General features: G+C 41.7%; 1 protein-coding gene across 1 annotated transcript in view; it reads left to right on the forward strand.

Annotated features, from left to right (window-relative positions):
* The first annotated feature begins 238 nt into the window (after nucleotides 1–238).
* Nucleotides 239–27,774, forward strand: part of TMPRSS15 (transmembrane serine protease 15) — a 158,409-nt gene continuing 130,873 nt past the window's right edge. Inside the window, exons 1-2 of the mRNA XM_060235273.1 lie at nucleotides 239–380; nucleotides 4,487–4,608. Of these exons, the coding sequence (XP_060091256.1) occupies nucleotides 239–380; nucleotides 4,487–4,608 (264 nt within the window). The remainder of the gene's footprint in view (nucleotides 381–4,486; nucleotides 4,609–27,774) is intronic.

Genomic DNA, 27,774 nt, shown 5'->3' on the forward strand with positions numbered 1-27,774 from the left:
GAAAATATTATCTTTTTAAAAGAATACGTATTTGCTTCCCATGAAAATATTATTTCAGAGAACCCTGTACGGGATGGCACAGTTGAATGGGATGAAATTGCTTTGTGTAAATGAAGACTAAAGTTCTATTTAATTTCTAAGCATCTCTGGTATATAAATATCTGTCCACACTAATCACTGTTCTTGTCATTCTTTAGTGCATCTGGTGACAACTCTTAGTAACTATTTCTAGGCTGAAATGAAACTGAGAAAGTCAATAATGAAGAACAGTACTCTTAATAATTATGAAATTCTATTTGCTGTTCTCTTCATAATTTTGATATGTGTTTCCACTGGATTATTGACACTTCTGTGGCTCTTAACTGAGACAACTCAGCAAGGTAAGGAATTCTGTGAGCTCTGTGGTAAAACTTATGTTGCCTTAACTGTTTTAATTATTTTTCATGTTTGCTGCCAAGAGTATGAACTGCTACATTGGGGGAAAAAACCCACCATTAAAATAGTGAACAGAAATTACAATGCTAGCCTCTGAAACATGATTTTAATTAGACAACATCAATAAAAGTGGGGGAAAAGATTGCTTTGGTATTGCCTAGCCATTGCCCCCTGGCCAGTGGGGATGTTCATTCAGCTATCAACTTAAAAAAAAACCCTTTGTTTTAATGTGTTGAATTGAAAAATTAATGAGAATTGGTTATATTCAAAACACTCAGATATATTTATCACATTGGTGCCTAGTTTTCTGTCTTAGTGTCCATATATTATTTATTTATTTATTTAGATTTATATCTTCCCCTCCCCCACAAGTAGGCTCAGGGCAGGTTACAACATATTGATTGATACAGAATAAATTTACACATTAAACGAACAATAATTTAAGCAAATTAAAATGATAACATAAATCCAGAGTTACATTCAAATCAAAACAAGATGATAAAAATTCAGACAGTACTTATTACCTCCTGGAAGAAGCTGATTTAACAGTGGTAGATACTGATAATGATCTGTTGATAACTTTGGGCAGGGCAAGTCACATCACAATGAACACCATGAGCAGCCACAAGCAGTGTGAAATGTGCAAGGACAGGAGGCTGAGATGGATTTGACATCCATTGCCTCAGCCCAAGGCCTGGTGAACAGCTGTTTTACAGGCCTTGAGGAACTGTAATAAGTCCCATAGGGCCCTGATTTCAAGTAGGATCCTGTTCCACCAGGACGGGGCCAGGGCAGAAAAAGTCCTGGCCCTTGTTAAGGCTAGTAAGATATCTTCGGGGTCAGGAACAACCACAAGATGATGGTGTGCTGATTGTAAAGCTCTTCGGGGCATATATGAGGAGAGATGGCCCCATAGGTGTGTTGGTCCCTGGTTACATGGGGCTTTGAAGGTCATTACCAGAACCTTGAACAAAATATGGTACTCAATTGGCATCCAGTGTGATTGGTACAACACCAGCTGTGCACCTGCACAGATGTCACAGTAAGTAGACATGCCCCTACATTTTGTTCTAGATGCAGTATCTGGGTTAGGTTCAAGGGCAGCCCTGCATACAGCAAGTTACAGTAATCCAGCCTGTAAGTGACCATTGCTTTGATCACTGTAGCCATGTACTGAGGGTGAAATAAGGAACCAGTTACCAGACCAACATCAGATGATAAAAGACTGATCTGGCAACTGTGGTGACCTGGGCCTCCATAGAAAGTGAGGCATCCAGGATCACCCCTAGGCTCTTCATCCTAGATGCTGGTGTCAATGGTGCCCTTCAAGAGTTGGGAGATGAATTCTTGATCCCAGACCCCCATGGCTCAGATATAGAACTTCCATCTTCATTGCATTCAATTTCAGCTGACTCTGCCTCAACCAACCAGTCATGGCTTTCAGTGCCCTGTCCAAAACATTTGGGTGAGCCCAGTTGGCTGCATTAACAGATAGACAGGGGGAGGTAAGAATGAACCACTAGGGGGTATACAGGGACATTTACCAGTCAACAGAGTTAAACATAAAACTCCCCCCCCCACCAACCCTAACTGTACTCTTAGGTTTGTGTTTCCAAACATCATAATGCAAGTTCACTTTGCTGAGGATAGGGACTCACTAGACCATTTTCTCAATTAAAAATCTCCCTCCCCGAGTGTTATTTCCCACAGGCAACCTCCTGGTCACATGTAATCAGAGGTAAGGAGGTTATTTTAAGAGAGAGAAAAACAGAGAAAAGAAAAGTCAATTCCTGAAATTTATAATGGAAATCCTGTGACTGAAGGCTACAATGTACAAATTTAATCAGTTGGATGGTGAAAAGGTTACAGACAAAAACATGTTTCTCATTGCAACAAGTATGAATGAATGAGAGATATAATGTACAAAGAAAAAATGAAATAGTAAAACTAGAGGAAAATAGGAAAGGGAAGGTCCCCTGCGCAAGTACCAGTCGTTTTCGACTCTGGGGTAACATTGCTCTCACAACGTTTTCACGGCAGACTTTTTACGGGGTGGTTTGCCATTGCCACCCCAGTCATCTACACTTTCCCCCCAGCAAGCTGGGTACTCATTTTACCGACCTCGGAAGGATGGAAGGTCTGAGTCAACCTCAAGCTGGCTACCTGAAAACCCAGCTACCTGAAAACCCACAAACTCAGGTTGTGAACAGAGCTTAGGACTGCGAACTAAAAGCAGGATAATGAACATATGCATACTGGAGGATGTTTCAACAACATATCCAACTAATATTCCTTTACTTAGGCAGTAGTATCACAACAGTAAAGAGCCCTGTGCTGCAGAGTGGTAAAGCTGTAGTACTGCAGTCCTAAGCTCTGCTCACGACCTGAGTTCAATCCCGGCAGAAGCTGGGTTCAGGTAGCCTGCTCAAGGTTGACTCAGCCTTCCATCCTTCCGAGGTCAGTAAAATGAGTACCCAGCTAGCTGGGGGGAAAGTGTAGATGACTGGGGAAGGCAATGGCAAACCACCCCATAACAAGTCTGCCATGAAAGCAACGTCACCCCAGAGTCGAAAAACGACTGGTGCTTGCACATGGGACTACCTTTACCTTTACTGTGTTTAGTATCACAACAACTAGTGCCTAATTGCAGCTAAGATAAATTGGCTTTGCCTTGTTTTCTGGGAAGCCACTTACTATAGAAATGGCCACCAAAGATGCCCTCCTCAGCCACTTTGCCTACTTGGATCCATGCCACAGTAATGCACCCTGTATAGGTCTTCCCTCAAAATCAACTTGGAAACTTCAGTTAGTGTAGAATGCCACAGATCAATTGTTATCAGGAACTAGTCAGAGCATGCATATTACACCCATAATGCAGATACTCCACTTCAAGGTCTTGGCCCATCGTGGCCTTGGACCCTCCTATCTGCATCACTGCCTCTCCTTCTATGTCCCACTGTGACAATTTTGCTCAACTGAACAAGGCCTTCTGCAGGAGCCATATGCAAGTATTCCCAGTAGCAGCCCCCACCCTGTGGAATGGCCTACCTGATGATGTCAGAAAGGTTTCCACACTTCTGGCTTTCTAAAAAAATTGTAAACAGAACTGTTCAGGAGGGCATTTTATATAGGAAATAGGGTTGTATTATAATAGATTGATTCAGAAAGGCTCTTCAATAAAGGGAACAGTGCTGTGGGTTATACTATTAATACATATTACCTATTGCTCTATGTATTAACTTGATCTCACTGCATTATGTTTCTGTTGTTCCTTGCATTGTTTAGCATGTCATGTTTAATACTTACACCTTGTTTCAGTTTCTATACTTATTACATTGCTTATTAAATCTCATCCTGTTGATTGTACTGACTTTATGAAATCTCTCTTGAGTTTCAGTGGGAAACAAACAAATAAATGGGAGGGAGATAGAGAGTTACTTGGACCTGTGGTAGGGAGCAATTTTGCCAATTCTCCTCTCCTGCTACAGATGTCTGATCCTGCCTTCCATTAGCATAATCCAGTCCTGCAGTTCTTGTGAAATAAAATGCCTTTGAATTCTATTTCTGATTATCCTTTCTACTTCAGAAGCAGAATTTCAGTGATCAGCTTGTTCTGAAGTGGGAAAGGAGAGACAAGGATGTCCCATTCAAATAACAAAAATGACTTCAATTAGCAGCATCCAATCCTGTGATCACTGTTAAGACAAAAATGCCTTTGGATATCATGCCAGGGGTATGAATATTCCCTTCTGTGTTAAGCTTACAGACACCTGGGGAAATATTGGTTCAGCCTCACCACAGGAAGCATTTTTTCCCATTTATGCCAATTCAAAACTGAACACTAACGCCAGGACTGGTGTAAACTGTCCCATAAAATTTTGAGATCATGGTTAATAATATGGTAATAAACAATACATTTTCTTCAATTGCTCCTCTGTGAATCCATTTTAAGCTAGTAAATAAGACATGAAAAAGAGTGCTATACAAAATGCAAAATGAAATAAATTTATCCTTGCTGTAATAGGCATGTTTTCCCTTTGATCTATATCAGGTGGAAGCAGTCATGCAGCCCAAGGTACATTCACAATACTGTCTGGAGCATCTTTCAGCTTGGCTTTGCAAGACAAATCATCAGTGGCCTTTAAAAGTCTAGCCTTTGACATCCAGCAAATGGTAAGAATCAGCCAACAATTACATATAAACTATTACTGAATGGCATTTTCTTTCTTTTTTGAAAGCAGGAGAAGAGGTGTAACTCTGTGTGTGTGTGAGAGAGAACACTGTGCAAAAGAAATTGCCTTTAGGAAACTACCTTGTTTTTTATATTTTGATATCATGGCTGAGGGTTGAAGTTGATGTGAGTACCTTATATATAATAGTTGCTGTTCCGGTTTTATTTTTTCTCTTGCACCCTGGAATGAAAGTATGACATGAATTGCCAAAAAGTCTGCTATAATTAAATGCAACCTTCCATTTTAGTATGACTGACAACAGGTTGCCTACATTTTAGATAGCCCCATCTGGTTCAAATCCTGGTCCAGCATTGTTGTTGGGCCTCACTGTTTCGAGCCTGAATACTAACTTGTGTTAAGAGGTGTTAAGTGACACCCCTCTTCCTCTATATCATATGTTTTGTGTTCATTTGATGTTGCCATCAGATCCCTGAACTGAGCAAATTCCTTTCATCCTTAGATGCCTTAGGCATTCAGCAAGATTCTGTGCCTATATACAGTATATCAGCAACAAACGTTATTCTTCTCAAAGCTGGAGAACCTTTTCAGTCCCTAAAGCATACATTTTTAGTATTAACCAAAGCTAGTCAAGGCAGTGCAAAGCAGGTGAGAATAGGTACAATCCTTACCAATTTGAAGAACTTCCAAAAATTCCTTCTTGGTGCAAAGTTTTCACAAAGGTTGGAGAGCAGTCAGACACTAGAAAAAGTGGGGGTGCTTTATATAGCAAACCCTTGGCCAACCCTGATTGACCACCATGTTCGAGGCACTTAAATCCACTCCACCTCTTCATAGGTACAGGATGCCAATGTTAAGCATGCGGTTTCAATGACGAGTCGAATTGATACAAAACTACGTTTATTAATAGACCGATACTTTCTGTGTAACAGATTCTTGAGAGTGATGCTAAAGATACATTGATACAATACTTTTAAGGCATACTTCAAAAGGATTCCAAAAGGTGGGGGCAAGGGATGCGCTCTCACACATAAACTATCATAAATGTCTACATTCTCATAGTGTTATCAGGACTCCGTCCTTGCTTTCCCCAGATGTGCCACACTCCCTAACAGGAATGTATGGGAAAGTGCTGATTACTCTTTCTCAAGTTAGTTTCATTCCTCTCTACTTCTATTTCACAAGCAATAAAGCAAAAAGGGGGAGGGGGAAAGAATAACAGAGTTAATAGACCTTGATCCTCCATGATACTTCACAGGCCAGCTTTATGGAGGACCCTAAAACAATCAATTACCAGTGGAATTCTACCATGCTTGAAATACTGCCCCCCTTAACATCAACATAAGGGTTTTTGAGGGAATGCTTTATAGAACTTGTTTACTAAATCAGGGCCTAAGACATTTTGTTCTGCCACCCATTCATTCTGGCTGGTAGGGAAATGTTTCCACTTAATCAGATAGTACAAAACTCCACATTTCACTTTAGCATCTACAATTTCTTCTACTTCATGATGACTCTGATTCCCAATCTGGATAGGTTGTGGAGCTGCTGGTCGAGGGTGCCAAGGAGTACCACCTGGGTCTCTTTGCAAAAGACTGCAATGAAAGACAAACATCTTGGGTATCTCCAGTTCTACTGTCACTTTATTGATTACCCTTTTTTATTTTGAATGGACCCAGAAACCTATAAGCCAACTTCTTTGAAGGCTAATTCAGCAGAAGGTTTTTTTTTTGACACAAACACAGAATCACCCACTTTGAAATCCCACACGGGCACATGGGATTTATCATATTGTTTTTTGTAAGCTTCCTTGGCCAGTTCTAGATTCTCTTGGATTCCCTTCCAGCTTCCCTCCAATTTGCCCCACCATTGTTTGAAAGAGGTGGGGTCTTGGGCTCGCTCTCCCCCCAGCAACAATGGGATAGGCTTGCCTTTGTATCCATTCACAATCTGAAACGAGGAAGCTTTGGTTGAGCTATGCACACTGTTGTTGTAACCATATTTGGCAAACGGCAAGAAGTCCACCCAATTAAATTGTTGGTGGTTCACATAACACCGTAAATACTGTTCTAAAAGCGCATTCATTCGTTCCGTCTGTCTGTCCGTCTGGGGATGGTATGTTGAGCTCAACCCCTGTTCTATATCCATCAGTTTGCAAAACTCCCGCCAGAAGTTGGCAACGAACTGTGGGCCTCTGTCACTAATGATCTTATCGGGGAATGAGTAAAGTTTCACAATATGGTGGAACAAATAAGCTAGCCTCTTAGCTGTTGGCAATTGCGCACAAGGAATGAAGTGTGCCTGTTTGGAAAAGGTGTCTACTACTACCAGAATTACGGTTTTCCCCTGTGAGACTGGTAGTTTGACTATGAAATCCATTGATACTACGGACCAAGGATGTGTAGCTGTTTCCAGAGGCTTCAACAACCCAGGGGGCTTTCCCCCTCTTCTCTTAGCCATTAAGCAAATAGGGCAAGAAGCCACAAACTCAGAAACGTCCTTTTTCATAGAGGGCCACCAGAACCGCCGGTTAATTAGGTGCAGTGTCTTCACATACCTGAAGTGTCCGGCCAACTTGTCGGAATGGCAAAATTGCAGGACCTCTGGGCAGAGGCTCTTAGGGACATAGAGTATGACATCTTTATACCAAAATCCATCCTCTCCCTTTTGCACTTCGCCCGGCCGGTCTTCCCCTTCATTTTCGGTCTCGATGGCCAGCCGTTTCTCCCCCCCCCTCTCTGTCTGCAGATTCTGCCTTGATATGGACCATGTGGTTACCATGGTGGCTACTTGAGAGGGGGAGATCAGGAAGTCCACAACCTCCTCTTTCTAACTATTGTGCTGAGGGAGGTGCAAAAGGGCGTCTGCCAAGAAATTTTTTGTTCCTGGGATGTGCTTCAGTACAAAATCGAATTTAGAGAAAAATCCCGCCCACCTAATTTGCTTCTCAGTGAGTTTATGGTGGCCAGTGAGTGCCTCCAAATTTTTGTGGTTGTTCCAAATTTCAAATGACAGCTTGGTGCCCTCTAGCCAGGACCTCCAGGTTTTTAAAGCATAGGTCACCACAAAAGCCTCTTTGTCCCACACCAACCAATTTCTTTGCTCCAGAGAAAATTTCTTAGAGATATAGGCACAGGGTTTCAACCTCCCCTCCTCGTCCCTTTGCATGAGGATGGCTCCGACAGCGACGTCGGAAGCATCACATTGCACAATGAAAGGTCTTAATTCATTGGGGTGACTCAAGACACTGGTGAACAGTCTTTTAAGCTTATTGAACGCTTCTTGACATTTAGGCATCCAATTTAGCTTTGCTCCTGATTTTTTGGAGTCTGGACCCTTCCCCTTTGTTTTCAATAAAGTGAGGGGCTACAGCTAATTTTTTAAAACCCTCAAAGAGGAGTTAATCCCAAAACTTCAGAAATTGATGAATATGATAAGAACAAAAAAGAAAATACCAAATACGTGGGAGGAAGCTGTTATTTCGTTGATTCCAAAGAAAGATAGAGATGTTACGAACCTAAAAAATTATACACCAATTTCATTATTAAATAATGACTATAAAGTATATACAAGAATCTTGGCAGAACAGTTTAAACAATATTTGATAAATTTTATGAAGGAGGATCAAGCGGGGTTTCTTCCCAAAAGGCAAATAAGAGACAATATCAGAACTGTTGTAAATATTGTAGAATATTATGATAGATATCCAGAAAGGGAAGTAGCATTATTCTTTGCGGATGCAGAGAAAGCATTTAACAATTTAAATTGGGATTTTATGTTTGCAGTAATGGAGAAAATGGAGCTGGGAGAAAGCTTTATAAGAATGATAAAAGCAATATATACTGAACAACGTGCAAGGCTATGTATAAATGCTGATCTTACAGAAGACATGATAATTAGTAAAGGTACAGGACAAGGTTGTCCACTTTCCCCACTGTTGTTTATAATGACTCTTGAAATATTACTGAAGCAAATTCAAGAAGATAAAGAAATAGAAGGATTAAAAGTAAAAGGATTTACTTACAAATACAGAGCATTTGCAGATGATATAATGTTTATAAATGAAAACCCCATACAAGTCACACCTTTGTTGTCAGCCAAAATACAAGAATATGGGGAGTTGGCGGAACTTTGTATTAATAACGAAAAATCAAAACTTGTATGTAAAAATATGCAAATAAATAAGCAACAAGAATTGCAGAGACTAATGAGCTGTGAAGTTACCTCCAAGGTAAAATATTTGGGTGTGGAGATAACAATGAAGAATATTGATTTGTTCAAAAATAATTATGAGAAGCTATGGCGTAAAATGAATGAAGATATGTTAATGTGGAATAAACTTAATTAGTCACTGTAGGGTAGAATAGCCGCAATTAAAATGAATATTCTAACAAGAATAATGTATTTGTTTCAAACTATTCCGATTGTGAAAGACAGTAAACAATTTAATAGATGGCAAAGAAACATTTCAGAGTTGAATGAATGAACTTTATTACAGTCATAGACCAATATAAAAACTACAACACATCATATAAAACCCTCCTAAAATACCTAAGATAGTATAAAATACCCTCCTAAAAAAACATAAAATACTTGAACATTTCCCCACCTATACAATCCAAGATAACTAAAATATAATTTAACCGATTTTAAAATTCAAGTCAGTTCCAATTTATATAAATCCTTTAAATCAGAGTATATAAAAACATTTATAAACTAAAATTCCAAGAGGTCATACAAGACATGCAGTTTCTTGTTTCTTAGTATGGAACTTCACAAGATAATGGCAAAATTTGGCTATCTGTCTAGAGAGAGTTGGACTTGCATCCACCAAAAGTTTCTCCAAACATGCCTCATCCGCGTCTGCCATTGGTTTAACTACAAACGGGGAAACAAACCTATTCCTCTGTACTTGGTGGAAAGGGCATCGAAAAAACATATGGGTCATCGACTCCACCTCTCCCATAGCACAAGGACAGCGTCGGTCTTCATACGGGACTTTTCTATATTTCCCTTCTAGCACCTTTGAGGGCATGGCTGCACATCGAGCCAACGTAAAGGCTCTTCTGTGGGCTGGTACCTCCAAATAAAAAAAAGTACTTGGCCGTCCTCATAACATATTTGGTCTCAGTAGATGCTAAAAAAGAGGGGGCCTGTTCTAGATCCCTTTGTCTCTCTATATCGCAGATTCTTTGTTTGATAATACTTTTTGCTTTGGCATAGCTCTGCGCCAAGAGGTTTTCAAGTGAGAATCCTATACTTTCTAAGTTGCTTCTGACCAATTGCAGCCACCTTGGCCTATAGGGGTCTTGAGTTATTAAAGGGAAGAGGCCTTTTTTGTTTTTATGGATCCTTAGCCATTGATATGCCGAAGATAACATAATTCTGGCCTCAATTCTCATTTGCCCAGTTTCTAAACGCAAAAGGGCATTTGACACACCTGGCGGAAGCTGCAAAACGTTACGAAGAAATTTAGATTGCACTTTCTCGAGAGCCTTCAGTTTTTTAGCCGAAATGCCCAGGTTAATACCATAGAGCAATTGTGTTAACACTTTGTATTGGAACAGTTTCAGTGCTGCCGGAACATAGAAGGCCCCCTTAGAGCGAAAAAATCTCAGGATAGTGTACATTGTTTTCTCCGCTTTCTCCACCCTCATATTACAATGTTCAGTATAGGCACCTGTATTCTGAATTACCATTCCCAAATAAGTAAATTTTGTTACTTGTTCTATTTTTTTCCCTTTCATAGTCCAATACCTCTTCTTGGCTTTTTTGCCAAATGCCATCACTTTTGTTTTTTCAAAGTTTATTACCAACCGTTCATTTTCGCAGTACTTAACAAAGCTGTCTAATGCTCTCTGCAACCCAATAGGTGTTCTAGATAACAGTACCACATCGTCTGCATATAGCAGTACTGAAAGATGGCGAAGAGCCAGCTTTGGGGGGTGAAATTTAGTATCAGTCATATGTTCCACCATATCACTGATATAGTAGTTAAATAGGATGGGGGCCAAAAGGCAACCCTGTCTTACACCCTTCTGAGTTTTTTTTGGTTCTGTAAGTAATCCCTGCATATTACATCTCACTCTAAGAAATGATTCTTCATGGAGTCCACGAATAAGAAATAGCAGCCTTTTTTCAATATTAGAAGCCGCTAGTTTTTGCCACAATCGTTGCCTTGAAATGGAATCAAATGCTGCCTTTAAATCAATAAAAGCAGCATATAGAGCAGTTGTACCTTTGGCAGAGTACTTCCCAATTAACTGTTGCAATATCAGGCAGTGCTCGATTGTCGACCTTTCTTTCCTAAATCCAGCCTGTTCTAGGGGAATAATTTCTTCTTGTTCCATCCATATTTCTAGTTTTTCTAAAAGATGTCTTGTATAGATCTTACTTATTATATTTAAAAGACTTATGGGCCTATAATTGGCGGGATTATTTCGATTGCCTTTTTTAAAAATAGGGACAACTATAGCTGTCCCCCACTGCTTTGGCATTCGGCCTGTTTGATCAACATAAGTGAAAAAAGATGCCAGAAATTGTGCCCACCAATTTACATTCTCTTTAAGCATCTCAGCTGGTATGCCATCTATACCTGGAGCCTTCCTATTTTCCAGTTGCATTATATGGGCTTTTATTTCTTGCGTACTAACTGGTGGCCACTGAGGGAAGTTCTCTATGTTACCTGGAAAAGAGGGTTGGACATTGTCATCATATAAATTCTGGAAGAAAACAGTCCATGTTTCCGCCGGAATATACATGTCCAGGGGAGAGGCTATCTTAAACCCCCCAATCTTTGTTAATTTCCAAAAAAGCGCAGAATTTTTTAGTTTTACAGCCTGTATAAGTTCCTCCCATAGTTTCCGAGTATACTCTTTCTTCTTCCTTTGAATAATGCCTTTATAGGTTTTTTTATGGCTCACTAGGGCACTTTGTGTCTCTACCCTTTTTTCTATGCTACTCCTCATAGCAAGATAATACAAACGATTTAGTTCTTTTTTTGCTTGGACACATTCAGAATCAAACCAACGTTTTGTTTTCCTATAATGCTGATGTAATCTATTCCCTGCTGGCACAGTCATAATAGAGTAAATCTCCTGGATTATATCTTGGTAAACTATTAACGGGTCTTGGTTTTCCTCTAAAGCTGTGAACACTAACACATGCTTCTGCAAATTTTCTGGAGTTAAGATTTCTTTCACTTTTTTATCCAATTCCCCACCCCACCTTACTCTTTTCCCCATAATTCCTATCCTTGTTGTATAACATACCTCATTTTGGTTAGGATTTAATGGGAGAGCTATCTGCAGACATAGAGGTAGATGGTCACCCTCCAAGTATGGGAGTACTTGGAAATTTTTAATCAGAGGTAATAGAGAATTGCATACCAACATATAATCAATAGTGCTCATTCTATTCCCAGACATAAAAGTATATTCGCCTGGATGATCGCCATAGAATGCCCCATTTAGGATATGGAACTCTCTTCTGCCTGCTAATTTAGCTAAACATAGGCCGGCAAAGTTTGCCTTACAATCTTTAAAATCTCTTGTGAAGGGAAGTCCATTCTGGCCTTGTTCCTGCTCATTTAGTAGGGAATTAAATTTATTTGCTAAGAAGGCATCATTCATTCCCATACGGGCATTGAAATCCCCTGCCAGTAAGATTTGAGCTTCCGGGTGTTCCAGGGAAAGATTTATTATGAATTGGTCTAGTGACGCCCAGTTTTCTTCTATAGATGTCTGTTTTGTTAGAGGTGGGAGGTATACATTTATAATAATCAGGGTTCCCCTATCCCATCTCACCAATATAGCCATAGCTAAATGGGACAGCGAGGGTTTCAACACGCATTGAACCTTAAGGGCATTGGAAATAAAAATGCCCAAGCCTCCCCTTAACCTCCCTGGACCTTTTCCTGGAACTGCTGGTAAACTATAGGAGGAATAACCGTCCAGCAGAAGAGTTTCTGCCATCCACGTTTCCTGCAATAAAATAATATCAAAGTCTCTCTGGAAAAAAGGAACCTCTATGTACGAATGAAGACATCTTAGCCATCCCGCCACGTTCCATGACAAAATTTCAACAGGTTTGTTGGTGATCCCCATGTCTTGCGTTGAGGACAGTCATTTGCATTTTCCTCCATCAGGTGCATGGGGGACATCCCTTATTTCGCATATTTCAGGGTCATCAGCTGCCACAATCAGGTTGGAATTATGCTTTCCTTTGTTAATTATTACAGTTGGTTCTAATGGGAAATGATGGGCCTCCTCTGCAGAATGGGTCCCTTCACCTTCACTCTTCCTCAGCTCACAGGCATTAGTACTTCCCTCTATTTCCATCTCCCTACAATCAGTAGAACCTCTGAGACCCTTCAGGGTAGATGTCAATTGTTCAAAACGGTCTATCAAGGACTCTTGCTCACAGTCTTGTAACAACGTAAATTTTGCAAGCAGTTGTTTCTCGAGTTCCTCCTCTGGCCAACTGGAATCCAGATTTTTCTGTCCAATCCCAATATCTCCTGTTAGGGGTGCCTCTTTGTCTAAGTTAATAGAGGTAATAGAGGGCTTCAGAGCTGATTCCAACAAAGGAGGGGGTAGATTAGAAGGAGTTGGTTGATCTAAGATCAATACAGTGTTGGTAGATTCCAGTTCTGCCACCAGCGACTGTTTTTTATAGTCCTTCTTAGAACCAACATCTTTTGTTTTTGCAACTATTTTCGAGATTATAGCATTTTTGAAATGTCTTTGTAATCTAATCCCTAGCGCCGCATATCTGTTGGCATAAGCAAACAAGTACGAGGGAATTTTGTCTGTATTAAAATGGAGTAAAAAGCGTTCAAATCTTATAGGACCTGGCAGCCTTTCCATCTGTATGAGGTCAACCAAAGGGGGAGCTATCCCAAGTAAGTTGGCTAAATGTCCTTTTGCTTTCCATTTGGCGCTCCAATCGATAAATCTCCCTTGCAATGGGAAAATATTTACAACAATACTTTTTGGATTGTACACCAATGAAAATAGATTTTCTTTAACAACCTTTGGTTTCTTTGATGTCGAAGTAGCTTTAATCCCAGTACCTATTGGACCTCTTTTCTTAACAACGTTTGCTTTATTCCCCTCCTGTGCCTGTTCTTTATTTTCTTTTGCATAATCTCCACCCCTCTCCTTTATCAAGGATACTATTTCTCGTAAGTAAGTAAAAATTGTCTGTAAGGCTTCTGCCACCAGGGTTGTTTGCTGTGCTAGCAACTCCAGCCCCTCCGCATGCCTATTTGATTGTTTGTCACTTAGTTGGCAAGATATGTTATCATTCAGAGCTTCATTAGTGTTACAAAAGGGCTGGCCCACAGGACAAGCTTCTCTTCCATCTTCTCCTCCATTAGTCAGTTCACTAGTCAGTTCCTCCTTTTCTGCTGGCTCCAACACGTCCTCTAGAGGGGAGAAGCGATTTGATGTTTCAACAGCAAATGACGGCAGAGCAGATTTGGACTTGTTGTTTAAGGTAAAAAAGTCCTCTATCCTAAGCTGTTTGCAAACTGGCAAAGAAGCAGATTCCTCCTCCATTTCTCTTGGCCGCTTGCCCGATGCCATTAAGGGGGTTCTGTTGGATGGTAATTGGCACTGTTCTGATAATAAATAAATAAAACAAACACCAAACAATTGATATCTTAAAAATTACAGATAAAAGCCACAACAACTGCTAAGAATATCATGAAATGTCTTTAAAAGCCAAATTTGTCAGAACCACCGCTGTAGTCGACTGCACTCCGCCATGTTGCTTTACAGGAGTTGACTTAATTTCAACCTTCAGTTAAATTCACAGTTCAAATTAAAAGACTCTTAAAAAAAAAACCCTGTCTTTGAGGGACAATGTAAAACTTTGTAAAACTTTATAAAACTTTATAAAACTTTATAAAACATCAGCTGTCGTTCGTTAGCTGCAGCAGCTTCTGTGTCAGAAAACAAAAGGAGAAGCTTATTAACTGATTAAACAGCCAGAGCTTGGGAGAGACGAAACAGCTGCACCAAAATTAAAAGTGAGGTGATAAGATGAGACTATTTAAAAACAATTATAACAAGGCAAGATAAAAGTTAGAAGATTGAAAACAACTTAGCGTTTTAGGAGCGTTTTTAGGAGCGAAGAAACAAGCGTCTGCCTTCCTCCATTTCAGAGTTTGTGTGGGCAGGGAAGAAACCAAGAATTAAAATGAAAATTTTAACAGATTCAAAAGAGAGAGGTGGATTTCAATTACCAGACATAAAATTATATCATGAAGCAGTTTGTTTAGTGTGGATAAAAGAATGGATAATGTTGTTAAACAAAAAACTCTTAGCGTTGGAAGGTCATGGAAATAAATTTGGCTGGCACGCTTATATGTATTATGGGGAAAAAAGATGGCTTTTTCTCTCACCATTATATAAGAAACAGTTTGCTAAATACATGGATGAAATATAAGAAATATGGAGATGAGAGAAAACCATTATGGATAGTGCCAGCTGAAGTGATAAAAATAACAGCTGAGATGGGTGAAGAAAAGTGGTTGTCATATCTCTTGGCTTGGCTTCGTGAACGAAGATTTAAGAAGGGTGCAATAGTCCACGTCTGCTGCAGGCTTGCTGGTGGCTGACAAGACCAATGCGGGACAGGCAGGTCCGGCCACAGTGGCTGCAGGGAAAAGTCTGATTTAGGGTTGGTGCTGTAGCAGTGCGATTCTTCCTCAATCTCCTTTTGTCCTCAAGACCAACTATGCATGCGTTCTCAAAAGAAGAGACAGCCTGGTGGATGGTGTGCTTCCATGCTTTGCGATCTGAGGCTAGGTCAGACCACTGGTGATGGTTGATGCAACAGGTGCCAAGGGATTTCTTCAAGGAGTCCTTGTACCTCTTCTTTGGTGCCCCTCTATTTCGATGTCATATAATCAACTATTAAAAATACAAAGTGGCAAAATAGAATTGAAAACTGCTGAAGAGCTGAATAATAAATGTGATTGGTTTCAAATGCAACAAATAAAGAGCTTGGTGGATAATGATATTAAAACTGAAGAAATAAGAAAAGAGCAAACAGAAATGGAAAAAGTTCTGCTTGGAGACAACGAAAAATTAATTTCAAAATTATATAAATTACTTTTAAAATGGTCTACGGAAGATGAAGCAGTGAAATCTCAAATGATTAAGTTGGCAATTAATGTAAATAAAGAAATACAGATGGAAATTTGGGAATATTTGTGGAAGAACTCTATGAAGCTTTTGACGTGTCATAGTATTAAAGAGAACTGTTTTAAAATGATGTATAGATGGTATATGACTCCTAAGAAATTGGCAAAGATGAATAAAGAGATGCCAGACAGATGTTGGAAATGTAAAAAACATGAAGGTTCTTTCTACCATATGTGGTGGACTTGTGAAAGAGCAAAAAAGTATTGGCAGATGATTCAACAAGAAATTTCTAGGATCTTGGGATATGAATTTAAGAAAGTTGCAGAGACTTTTCTGTTGGGATTACAAATGGAAAAATTTCCAGAAGAAGATAGAACTATAATTTGGTACTTGCTTTCAGCTGCTAGGACATTATATGTGCAGTTGTGGAAGCATGAAAAAATACCAGAGAAATGGGATTGGATTGTAAAAGTTATGACGTGGAGTGAAATGGACAAATTAACAAGAATTTTAAGAGACTATGATTTAGAAGTTTTTAAGATGGACTGGAAAACGTTCAGAAGATATGTAGAAAAAGAATGGAAAATAAAAGGACATTGGACAATTTTTGATGATTAAGTCTTAGAAAAAAGAAGAATATTAATTTTTGTTTTTATTAGTTAAGGGTACCTTTAAACATTAGTATTTTAAGTAAATAACACCGGTGGGGGTCAAGTAATGGGGGAAGGTGTGGGTAGAAAGTAATATATGGGATAGATAAAAGAAGTTATTAATGATGCAAGAAATATTGTTACCATATGTTACCAATAAAATTGTTTTAACCCAATAATTCAGTGAAGGGCAACATTATTTGAGCAGACCCCAGTATGTTGATGCTCACGCTGCTGCCTAGTGAGTATAGCGACTGAAGACAATTAAGTCCAGCACACAGTAGCTGTTAAACTAACTATGTACATTTATTTACAGAATATATCTCAGACAAAATGCTCCACACACCACTCCATCCAAACTCTCCACACATATGAAGGTGTCTCTGTACATTTATACACATTACAAGTCTGTCTGACCAATCAGGCCAGTGCTGAGTCAGTGCTGAGTCATGCTGACTCTACCTTGGTTTATGCAACCTGGGACTCTGCCACATTGCCCCTCCAGCCAGATGATCTACTGTCACTTCAGCTGTCTGCTGTAATCTGGATACTGTCACACATATATCAACACCCCTCCTCAGGATCAGATTACAAATTTGCAACAGCTTTCTCAGTTTCACAAATCCTTCCAGGCTTACATTTTTTGTGAATACATCTGTTACATTGTCTTCAGAGTCACAGTGTTTTCCACACTTACATTTGTTACATTTGTTTAGTTAATGCATTAGCAACATTACTTTCAGCATTACCATGCTTTCACCATTGCCTTCTGTTTATTTTCCTTTCCCATTACCTTTTGTAATGTAAACACACATGCTTAGTTTGGTTTCATTGTATTACTGTAGCAGCCAGCGTTGCCTTTCCTTGGATACACACATCCATTAGGCATTTTAGTTTAATTGGCATCACATTGCCCATTTCATTCACATACATCTTGCTGGCAGCTTTACACATTTCATTGTTTATTTAGAGTTACATTTCTTCAGCCGGTTACCGTTCATCTCCATAATCTAAATCCAGCACGCTTTGGTAACACTGGGGCTCTGCAGTAGGCACATAGTTCAGCGTCATAACCATACCTCCTTGGAGGCACCCCTTTATTCACTTGGGATGACACTCGGACCTCTGCTTGAAGGTTTTGAGACACATCAGACATTTCTGGCTTTACAGCCTCTGCATTGCTAGAGCTTTCAGCTCTTTGTCCCTCCTCCTCTGAGAAAGAAGTTTCTTGTTTCACACTCCCCTCCTCACTCGAGGAAATTTCTTGTTTAACATGCCTCTCCTCAGCCTGCTGTGTTTGTAACTCTACACTGGCCATTTTGGTGTGCATCCTGCTCCAGCTATCGTCCTCGCACAATGAAGGAGACCTGCTGAATTTTATTGCATTACAGTCATCAGCGAACCTGTAAGCTTTCATCCCATTCTGATACCCTAGAAACAACAGCTTTCTTGCCCTGGGACCTCCTTTTCTCCTCTTATTCAGTGGTATGTTTACCCAGGCCTTTGTCCCAAAGATTTTTAGAAAATTTAAGTTGGGAATCTTTCCATACAAGACTTTATAAGGTATATCGTCCGTTGCTTCTGTCCAAAGCCTGTTAATTAGGAAACACGCTGTCTTTAGCGCTTCCCCCCAATAGGAGATTTTGAGCCCACTATCTCATTGTTTGAAGAATGCCCCCTCGCCGCTCCACAATTCCATTTTCAGCGGGGGTAGAGACATTTGCCAACCTATGATTAATACCTTGGTCTCTGAGCCAGGAGGTGAATTCCTTGCCTATAAATCCCCCCCCCCCCCTGGTCAGTCTGCAGGGCACAGATGTTACAGTTTAATTGCTTCTGCACCTGTTTAGACCAATATTTGAAAGTTGAAAACACTGCAGACTTTTTCTGCATGGCATATACCCAAGTGAACCTGCTCAGGTCATCTACCAAGATTAGGGCAAATTTATTGTTAGACACACTCGGTGCAAACAGCCTGATTATATCAGCATATATTAATTGTAATGGTCTCTCTGAGACTCTATCACTCACTTTTGCCACTGGGTAAGCTTTGGATTTTGACTGTTTACATACATTGCAGTCTAGATAAGCATTGCACGGTTCAACCTTTTCCTTACCCAGAATAGCCAGTGTCTTGTTTAGAGTGTGGTAGCTGGCATGCCCCATTCTCCTGTGTACTCTATGGATGCAGTTATGATGGGGTTGCCGATTACAAACCACCTGTGCTTTTACTCCCTTTTGTTCAAGCACAAACACCTTGTCATTTAGCATACCTCTGGCTAGCACTTTATGCTCTTTAGAGATAGCACACCCATGCTTATTAAATAGTACATTAAAGCCTGCTTTAGTCAACACAGAGACGCTTAACAGGCTTGTCTCCAAGCTAGGCACACAAAACACATTTACAAATCTGTGTCTCAGTTCTGGAAAATATACAGTCCCTTGGCATAAGACTTCTGCCTTTCTGCCATCTGCCAAACTCATGACTTTGCTGGTTTAATGTCCTCCAACAGTCTCTTTTTGTTGCAAAACATCTGGGTGGCTCCCGAGTCTATAATCCACAGAGTGTTCTGCTGACACATGTTAATCCACACCAGAGTTGCCTGATGACTTTGTGCCGACTTTGAGCCAGTTTGGTGTAGTGGTTAAGTGTGCAGACTCTTATCTGGGAGAACCGGGTTTGATTCCCCACTCCTCCACTTGCACCTGCTAGCATGGCCTTGGGTCAGCCATAGCTCTGGCAGAGGTTGTCCTTGAAAGGGCAGCTGCTGTGAGAGCCCTCTCCAGCCCCACCCACCTCACAGGGTGTCTGTTGTGGGGGAGGGAGATAAAGGAGATTGTGAGCCGCTCTGAGACTCTTCGGAGTGGAGGGCGGGATATAAATCCAATATCTTCTTCTTCTTCTTCTTCTTCTTCTTCTTCTTCTCTGCTTGCTCCTCCGTCTCTCCGGGCAGCTCCTCCGCAGATGTGTATCACTCCCGCACAGAAAGCATTTCTTTTTCACTTGTAGCACCCTTTCATCTGAAGACTGCTGCCAGCTGGAAGCAACTCCTCCACTTACTGGCTCTGGCTTCCTCTGGAACGGCTGGATGAGAGCTTTCTGCTTGCAGCACTCCTGTTGTCTCTGGTCCTCTGCCAATAACTTCCCCGTTATGTAGCTCAAGGTTAGCCTCCCTGCATCTTGGCCCTCAAATGCCATTAACAGCATATCGAACCGCTCATGCAGGGAACTCAGAATTATGTATATTTTGTCTTCCTCGGGAATTATTTTGCCACGCTGCTCAAGCTCTTGAAAACAAGTAGATAATGAATTAAGATGTTCTCTCACCGTCTCTCCAGCTTGCATCTTTGTCCGATACAGCCTTCTGGTTAACGCTATGAGCGAGCCCACTGTAGTTTGTACATAGACGGCCTTGAGCGTCCCAAGCCTCCTTCGCCAGCTGTTTTCCCCCAACATGGACAAGCTGGTCATCAGATAGGCTCAAGATTATGGTAGCAAGAGCCTTTTGATCACGGATGGTATCTTTTTGCGTGGGTTCCTCTGGAGGATCTGCTACGGCATTCCACAGCCCCTGTCTCTTCAGGAAATGTTGAACACCAACAGCTCACACAGTATAGTTGGTGGAAGTAAGCTTCTCAATCAGCACTGTAGCCGCTGCTGTAGCCATTCTGCTCAGCCTTGCTGTGTCAGCTACTGCTGGTTCCCTCTGCTGAGGTAGCTTCTTACTTCTCTCTGGAGCACGTCAGCTGTCTTTCTCCAACTACACCCACAATCCGTTGGCACAGCAGAAGCGTGCTGGACCCATAACCCTGTTAATGCTCACGCTGCTGCCTAGTAAGTATAGCGACTGAAGATGAAGAGATTAAGTCCAGCACACAGTAGCTGTTAAACTATGTACATATATTTACAGAATATATCAGACTGACAAAATACTCTGCACACCACTCTATCCAAACTCTCCACACATATGAAGGTGTCTCTGTACATTTATACACATTAAAAGTCTGTCTGACCAATCAGGCCAGTGCTGAGTCATGCTGACTCTACCTTGGCTGATGCAACCTGGCCCTCTGCCACATTGCCCCCTCCAGCAAGATGATCTACTGTCACTTCAGCTGTCTGCTGTAATCTGGATACTGTCACACATATATCAACAGAAGGTGCGGTAGAAATTGGTGAACCCGAGGAACAATTGGAGCTGTCTACATGTCCTCGGGGGAGCCCAATCTAGTACTGCCTGAACCTTACTCGGGTCCATGGCCAGTCCCTGCCCAGACACCCTGAAACCCAAGTAATCGAGTACAGTTTTATGGAACTCGCATTTGGACAACTTAGCATACAATTTGTGCTTTAGCAGTGTGCTGAGAACTTCCCTCACTAGCTTCACATGTGATTGGAGGTCTTGAGAATAGATAATTATGACATCCAGGTACAGCACCACCCCCTTGAACAAATATTTTCTCAGCACTTCATTGATAAAGTTCATAAACACTCCCGGCACTCCTTGCAACCCAAATGGCATCACTAGGTACTCAAATTGTCCCAATGGTGTATTGAACGCCGTTTTCCACTCATCCCCCTCTTTGATGCGCACTCTGAAGTACGCATCTCTCAAGTCCAATTTAGTAAAGATCTTTCCCTCTGACACTGTACTGAATAAGTCCTTGATGAGGGGTATTGGATACGCATTAGAAGTGGAAATCCCATTGATCCCGCAAAAATCAGTACAAAGTCTAAGCGAGCCATCCTTCTATTTCCTAAAAAGGACGGGGTCTGCGTGGGAGGCCGTGGCGGGTCGTATGAAGCCTCTCTTCAGGTTCTTATCTAGGAACTTCCTCAGTTCCACCTTTTCAGGCCACCCCATTGAGTACAGCTTTGCCTTGGGCAGGGTTTGCCCTGGGATCAGTTCAATGGCACAGTCCGTGTCCCTATGGGGCAGGAGTTCATCGGCTCCCTGTTCACTGAATACCCCCCTTAAGTCTCGATACGCCTTAGGAATCATCTGGACTTCCTCCATTGTCAGGCAAACCTTCTCATTTCGGGGCGGCGGACTAGGGCCCCACTCCTTATTCCAATGATGGGCTCAGCACCTCGCATCATTGAACTCTATTGTCTGGTCCCCCCAGTGGATATCTGGCTCGTGTTTTGCCAGCCACCCCACTCCTAAAACTACATCGTAAGAGGAGGATGGGGCTATTACAAAAGCCTTCTGGTCCCAGTGGTCTTTAATGCCCACCGGTACCAATTGAGTCTCTAATACGCATGGCTCCCCTCTCATCACTGACCCATCCATTTGCTCAAATTGGATGGCATGTGGCAAGGCCGCCATGGGAAGCCCCAACGCGTCCACCAATTTAGGGGTTATTATGTCCCTCGTGCACCCCGAGTCAATCAAGGCATTCACCTGTATGAACCTTCTGAGTCTGCTGTTTAACAAAATCACTGGTACAAAATATAGTGACCCCATTACTCTCACCCTGAGTGGTGCTGGTTCATCAGCGACCTGCTGATTGGCACCATTTAGAGCAGGTCGTCCTCGTTTCCCACCAGCTCGTCCTCCTGGGACATCTCACTCAGCTCATTAATAATGATGGTCTCCTCATCCAGCACCGAGCTTGTGGCCGAGCTGCTCTTAGCTGCATCCTTAGGGCAGCTGGTTTGCTTTATTGGAGTTGGGGTGCTTGTCTTGGTGGTGGTTGATGCTGGCCTAGGGGGGTTAGGGCAGCTGCTGGCCAGGTGGTTCGGGTCCCCGCAATGGTAACATTTGCAGATCGCCGCAGACTTCCCTGCTCCTCCCCCCACCTGGGTCTTCTTCGCTTCTGTCTTCTGTTTTAAAACAATTTATTAATAACATATGGTAACAATATCTAATTATATCATTACTATCCCTAACCCATATGATATTTTTCTAATCCCCCCTCCCTCCTTTACTAGACTTCCGCCGATGTTATATACTTAAGTTCACTTATAAAGGTACCCTTAACCCATCAAGGTTCAATTTCTCCCTTTTCTTAAATTCATTGTTAAAAAATTGCCCAATGTCCTTTCAAATTCCACTCTTTTTCTATATATCCTCTAAATTTCTTCCATTCCCTTTTAAACACTTCCAAATTATTGTCTTTTAAAGTTCTTGTTAGTTTATCCATCTCACTCCATGATAAAACTTTCACAATCCAATCTCATTTCTCTGATATTTTTTCTTGTTTCCATAACTGCGCATATAATGTCCTAGCAGCTGAGAGCAAGTACCAAATTAGAGTTCTATCTTATTTTGGAAATTTTTCCATTTGTAATCCCAACAGAAAAGTCTCTGCTGCTTTCTTAAAATCATATCCCAAAATTTGAGATATTTCTTGTTGTATCATCTGACAGAGTTTGAATGCGTAGGAAGGTGTGGTCCCCTGAGTGAGTAGATAGTTGAGTGCACTCCAGAACACTGTGGTAAAAACAAAGACTCCACAACAGCCAGTTAACAGATATATTTTGGGTTAAACGTAAGAGGCAGTCAAAGCAGGCAATGGTCATACACAGAATAGCAGTCCTCCAATATGCAGCACCAAATCACAGTCCAATAGAGAAGTCAAAGTCAGTCCAATACATTACATGAATCAGCAAAGTAGTCAGTCAGTCAGTCCTCCAAAGTAACAGTTCAACAGGGTTTCTCCTTCACATATGTCATTCATCCAGCATCGCCCAAGGCCAAGGCACGGCATGTAAGCCAAGGCAAAGTGCTGTGGGTAATGCTACCACAGATATAGTGCAGCCACCCAATCCTAAGCCTGATTGGTAACATGAGCTACACCTGTGCTTCTCGTGACTTCTATCACAGCTGTATAGTTTTAGTTGCATAACCTTGACTCAGCAGTTTAATTCTTAAAGGAACTCAACACTGACATCCTCCCCTTATGAAACTAAAAACATTCTATACAGGTAACATAAACTATTTAGATTCATAGTTCACATACATTCCAACAACACGGTAGTAATATTGCACCCTCACTTCAGACCAAGTTTTATACAGTTGTCTTTATGTTTAACTGGTGTCTGAGCCTTTGTGAAAATGTCTGCAATATTGTCACTCGTTGCACAGTATTCCAGAGTGATTAGCCTGTCTGTTAAGCATTGCTTCACATTGTGGAACCTGACGTCTGTGTGCTTGGATCTTGATTTAACTCCAAGATTGGTTGCTAGCTTTAGAGCCGCCTGATTGTCCTCAAACACAGTGATAGGTTCTATGTAAAACAAACCAAGGTCAGCTAGTAGCTGTTTGTACCAGGTTAACTCACTACAGACTGTACTGAGTGCGGAATACTCTGACTCGCATGTCGAGAGAGCCACATGTCGTTGTTTCAGAGATCTCCACCCTACCAGGACACCACCCATGAAAATTGCCAGTCCGGTGGTTGACTGCCGGGTGCTCTGATCACTAGCAAAACTTGCATCTGCATAAGCATGGACCTTTAGATCCTTAACAGGTGTTATATACAAGCTTAACTCCAAAGTATGCTTTAGGTATCTAAGGACATGTTTAGCAGCAATCCAATGGCATTGTCTTGGCTCCTTTACAGCCCTTGCCAATTGGTTAGTTGCCATAGCTATATCAGGTATGGACCAGTTAGCTATATAAGATAAACTTCCAATCAAAGACTGATAGATGCTTTGGTCAAACAGTGGACTATTACTATCATTTAAGTCAAAGTTCTGCAGCATAGGAGATTGCACTCCCCTGCTTTGGTCCATTTTATAGCTCTTTAGCAACTGAGCTATTTTACCCTTCTGTGAGACACGATACCCACCATTTATAGGTTCTATGTCTAAGCCAACATATTGTCTGATGTTGCCCAGATCCCTCACAGTAAACTGTTCATTCAAAGTTTCAACAATAGATTTCATCATCTTTTCATTTCTACAAATCAAAGCTAAATCATCAACAAAGACAAGGATTAGGCAATGCTGCTCCCCTTTTCCTTTGAGAAATATACAAGGGTCAGCTATGCCTTGCCTGAAACCAAGCTTCTTTAAACATTCCGTTAAGAACTGATTCCATTGATGCCCAGACTGTTTTAAACCATACAGTGATTTTTTAAGTTTCCAGCAAACATTTACATTGCTATTTCCACCAGAAACACCAGGTGGCAACTTCATATACAATGTGTGTTCTAGAGGAGCATGCAGGTAAGCGGTTTTAACATCTAGATGTTTTACAACACAATTATGCCTGGCTGCATAAGTCAGAGCACAAAAAATTGATGTAGCCTTGAGTGTGGGGGCAAATGTTTCGTCATAATCTTGCATGGACTGCAAGTACCCCTGTGCTACTAGTCTAGCTTTATAACACACGTTTCCGTCTGCCCCAGATTTTAATTTGTAAACCCACCTACAACCCAAGAGTTTATGATTAGGTGGTAATACAGACTCTTCGTAGACTTGTAGATCTTTTAACGACTCAAGCTCCGCCTTCATGGCTGCGTTCCATCCAGCCTGTTCGTCTTGCGTGAGATGCTTGATGCTGTCGTAGCAGGAAGGCTCAGCAAGGACGATGCACGCCTGACCAGGACTGTAGCGATCTGGAGGACGAGTTTCTCTCGTAGATCGTCTGAGAACTGGTTCTGGTTCCTCATCTGACACTCCATGCTGGCTCACCGGCTGCTGCTGCTGCTGCTGTGACACTCCCGCTCCAGAAGACGCAGGTGTAACAGGTTCCGGCTTGATGACTCTGCTGCTGGGTGAAGGACTCCGCCTCTCGCCTCCAGTTGGTAGTTGCGAATCAGTTTCCACTGCTGTAGGCAGGAATACTGTAGAGGACGTTCTCTCCCAACCGACAGAGTTTTCCAGGAACTTAGCAGAGCAGGACGTTGTTATCTTCTTGTCACCTACTTGGGAAAATCTATAAGCCTGGTGATTATTGGAATACCCAAGAAATAACAACTTTACAGCCTTATTTCTCCCCTTTCTCTGTAGCTGTTTTGGGATGTTTACATAGGCTGGTATCCCAAAGATCTTTATATGGCTAATGGACACTTTCCTGCCGTACCAGACCTCAGCAGGGATCTTTCCAATAGCAGAAGACCAGGAATAGTTCAGCACATGGGAAGCACTCATGATACTTTCCCCCCAATAACTCATTGGAAGGTTACTGTCTCTCAACATAAAGATACACATATTGTAGAGGGTTGCATTCCTCCTCTCGCAAAAAGCATTATGCTGTGGCCTATAAGGTGATGTTCGTTGATGGCTGATGCCATATCTCCTAAATAGAGAAGACATGCGGTCATTACAAAATTCTGTGCCGTTATCAGAAATAATAGCCCTTGGAACTCTCCCAGTTTTCCTGTTGACAAAACGAAGCCAGTTGCTGATGTTTTGGTAAGTCTCAGCCTTGGATTTAAGTAAATAACAAAAACCATAGCGAGAATAGTGATCTTCTATGTGTAAACAGAACTTAGCTCCGCCCACACTTCTGGTTGGGAATGGTCCAATCAGATGCATGAAAACTAGGTCCAAAATTTCTGCAGACTGGAATTTTGATGGAGACACTGTGGGTGCTGCCTTTGATTTCGTTGCCTTGCATATCTCACAGTCAACAAAACAATGACAGGCTCTGGGGGTAATCCCTGCAGCTTGCAAGGTTCTCTTGACAGCTTGGAAATTTATATGCCCCAGCCTCCTGTGCCACATGTGTATACATTCATCATGAGGGGGTCGGTTCATACTCACATGTTGCACAAGGTTTTCTTTCTCCAGAAAATATAAGTTGTCTCTCCTTTTAGCCACCACTGAAACGCCATCAGAGCTAATCAAGCAGCTCTCAGCTGTAAAAGACACTTTAAAACTCTGCTCAGTCAAAGTGGAGACAGATATCATGTTGTACTTAATGCTTGGCACGTGAAGCATTTGGAGCTTTTTCCTTAGACAAGGAATGTTAACAAGCCCAGTTCCTTCTACGTTGGCACAAAGCCCATCTGCTAACATAACAGACTGACCTTTAATTGGTGTGTAGGTGTCGAAGAGATTCTTGTTCTTAATAATATTAACAGTTGCGCCGCTGTCAATTAAAAACTGATTGCAGAGGGAAGAATAGTTAACAACAAGGTTCACAAGGTTCACATGCTTGCCTCCCACCGGAGGTACAGAAGACTGTTTCCCTTTGAAACGGTTACAGCTCCGCTTGAGGTGCTTAGTGCTGTTACATATAAAGCATCTCCTCACTGAGTAAGTTTTCCCAGCTGCTGCATGACTGTCGGCCCCTTTAAATTCCTCCCGGGCGGGAGACTTGGCTGAATGAGCTGGAGACTCCCGGAACAAAACTGTGTCCCTTCTCCTCATATCCTCATTCAACAAACGTTGAGCGATGTTAGACACAGTTATCTCAGCTTTAGGCAAGATATCCAAACAGGATACAAACTGATCATAACTAGCATCCAGGGAGCAAAGGATTATATAGGCTTTCTGCTGCTCAGAAAAAAACACCTCCTTCTCCTGCAACTGTTGCAAGGTACGTTGCATAAACTCTAGGTGGACATTCATTTCCCCACCAGACACATATTTTGCGCTAAGGAGTTTCTTCATTAAGTATATATGGGAGCCCACACTCTCACTGACATAGAGAGACTTTAAAGCGTCCCAACAAGACTTTGCACTGCTGGAGTTTTTTATGTGGATAAGCTGGCTGTCTTCCAACGTTAGACCAATTAGTGCACAAGCTTTATCCTCATTGCTCCTGTGTTTTGCTATAACAGCTGCGTCATCAGCAGCGTCTAACACGGCTATATTGGGTGGACTCGTCACGTACTCCCACAAACCATGATATTTGAGGATCATTGTGACCTTCTCAGACCAGGTGCAGTAATTCTCCCCGTTCAGCCTCTTGATGAGGAATCCGGAGACTTGGATACTGGACTCCATTCTGCCTGCGTGAAAATACAAAAAAAACTGCCACGTCCAAAAAAGGCTGTTACTCACGAGTAGACCTCGAGTAGACCACAAGAACTGATGGCACGTAGCGCTCTTACTCTCCAGGAGACCTACGCTGGGCCCATAACCGATGACAGAGTTTGAATGCGTAGGAAGGTGTGGTCCCCTGAGTGAGTAGATAGTTGAGTGCACTCCAGAACACTGTGGTAAAAACAAAGACTCCACAACAGCCAGTTAACAGATATATTTTGGGTTAAACGTAAGAGGCAGTCAAAGCAGGCAATGGTCATACACAGAATAGCAGTCCTCCAATATGCAGCACCAAATCACAGTCCAATAGAGAAGTCAAAGTCAGTCCAATACATTACATGAATCAGCAAAGTAGTCAGTCAGTCAGTCCTCCAAAGTAACAGTTCAACAGGGTTTCTCCT

This window comes from Heteronotia binoei, chromosome 3, assembly GCF_032191835.1.
Source record: "Heteronotia binoei isolate CCM8104 ecotype False Entrance Well chromosome 3, APGP_CSIRO_Hbin_v1, whole genome shotgun sequence".
NCBI lineage: Eukaryota > Metazoa > Chordata > Lepidosauria > Squamata > Gekkonidae > Heteronotia > Heteronotia binoei.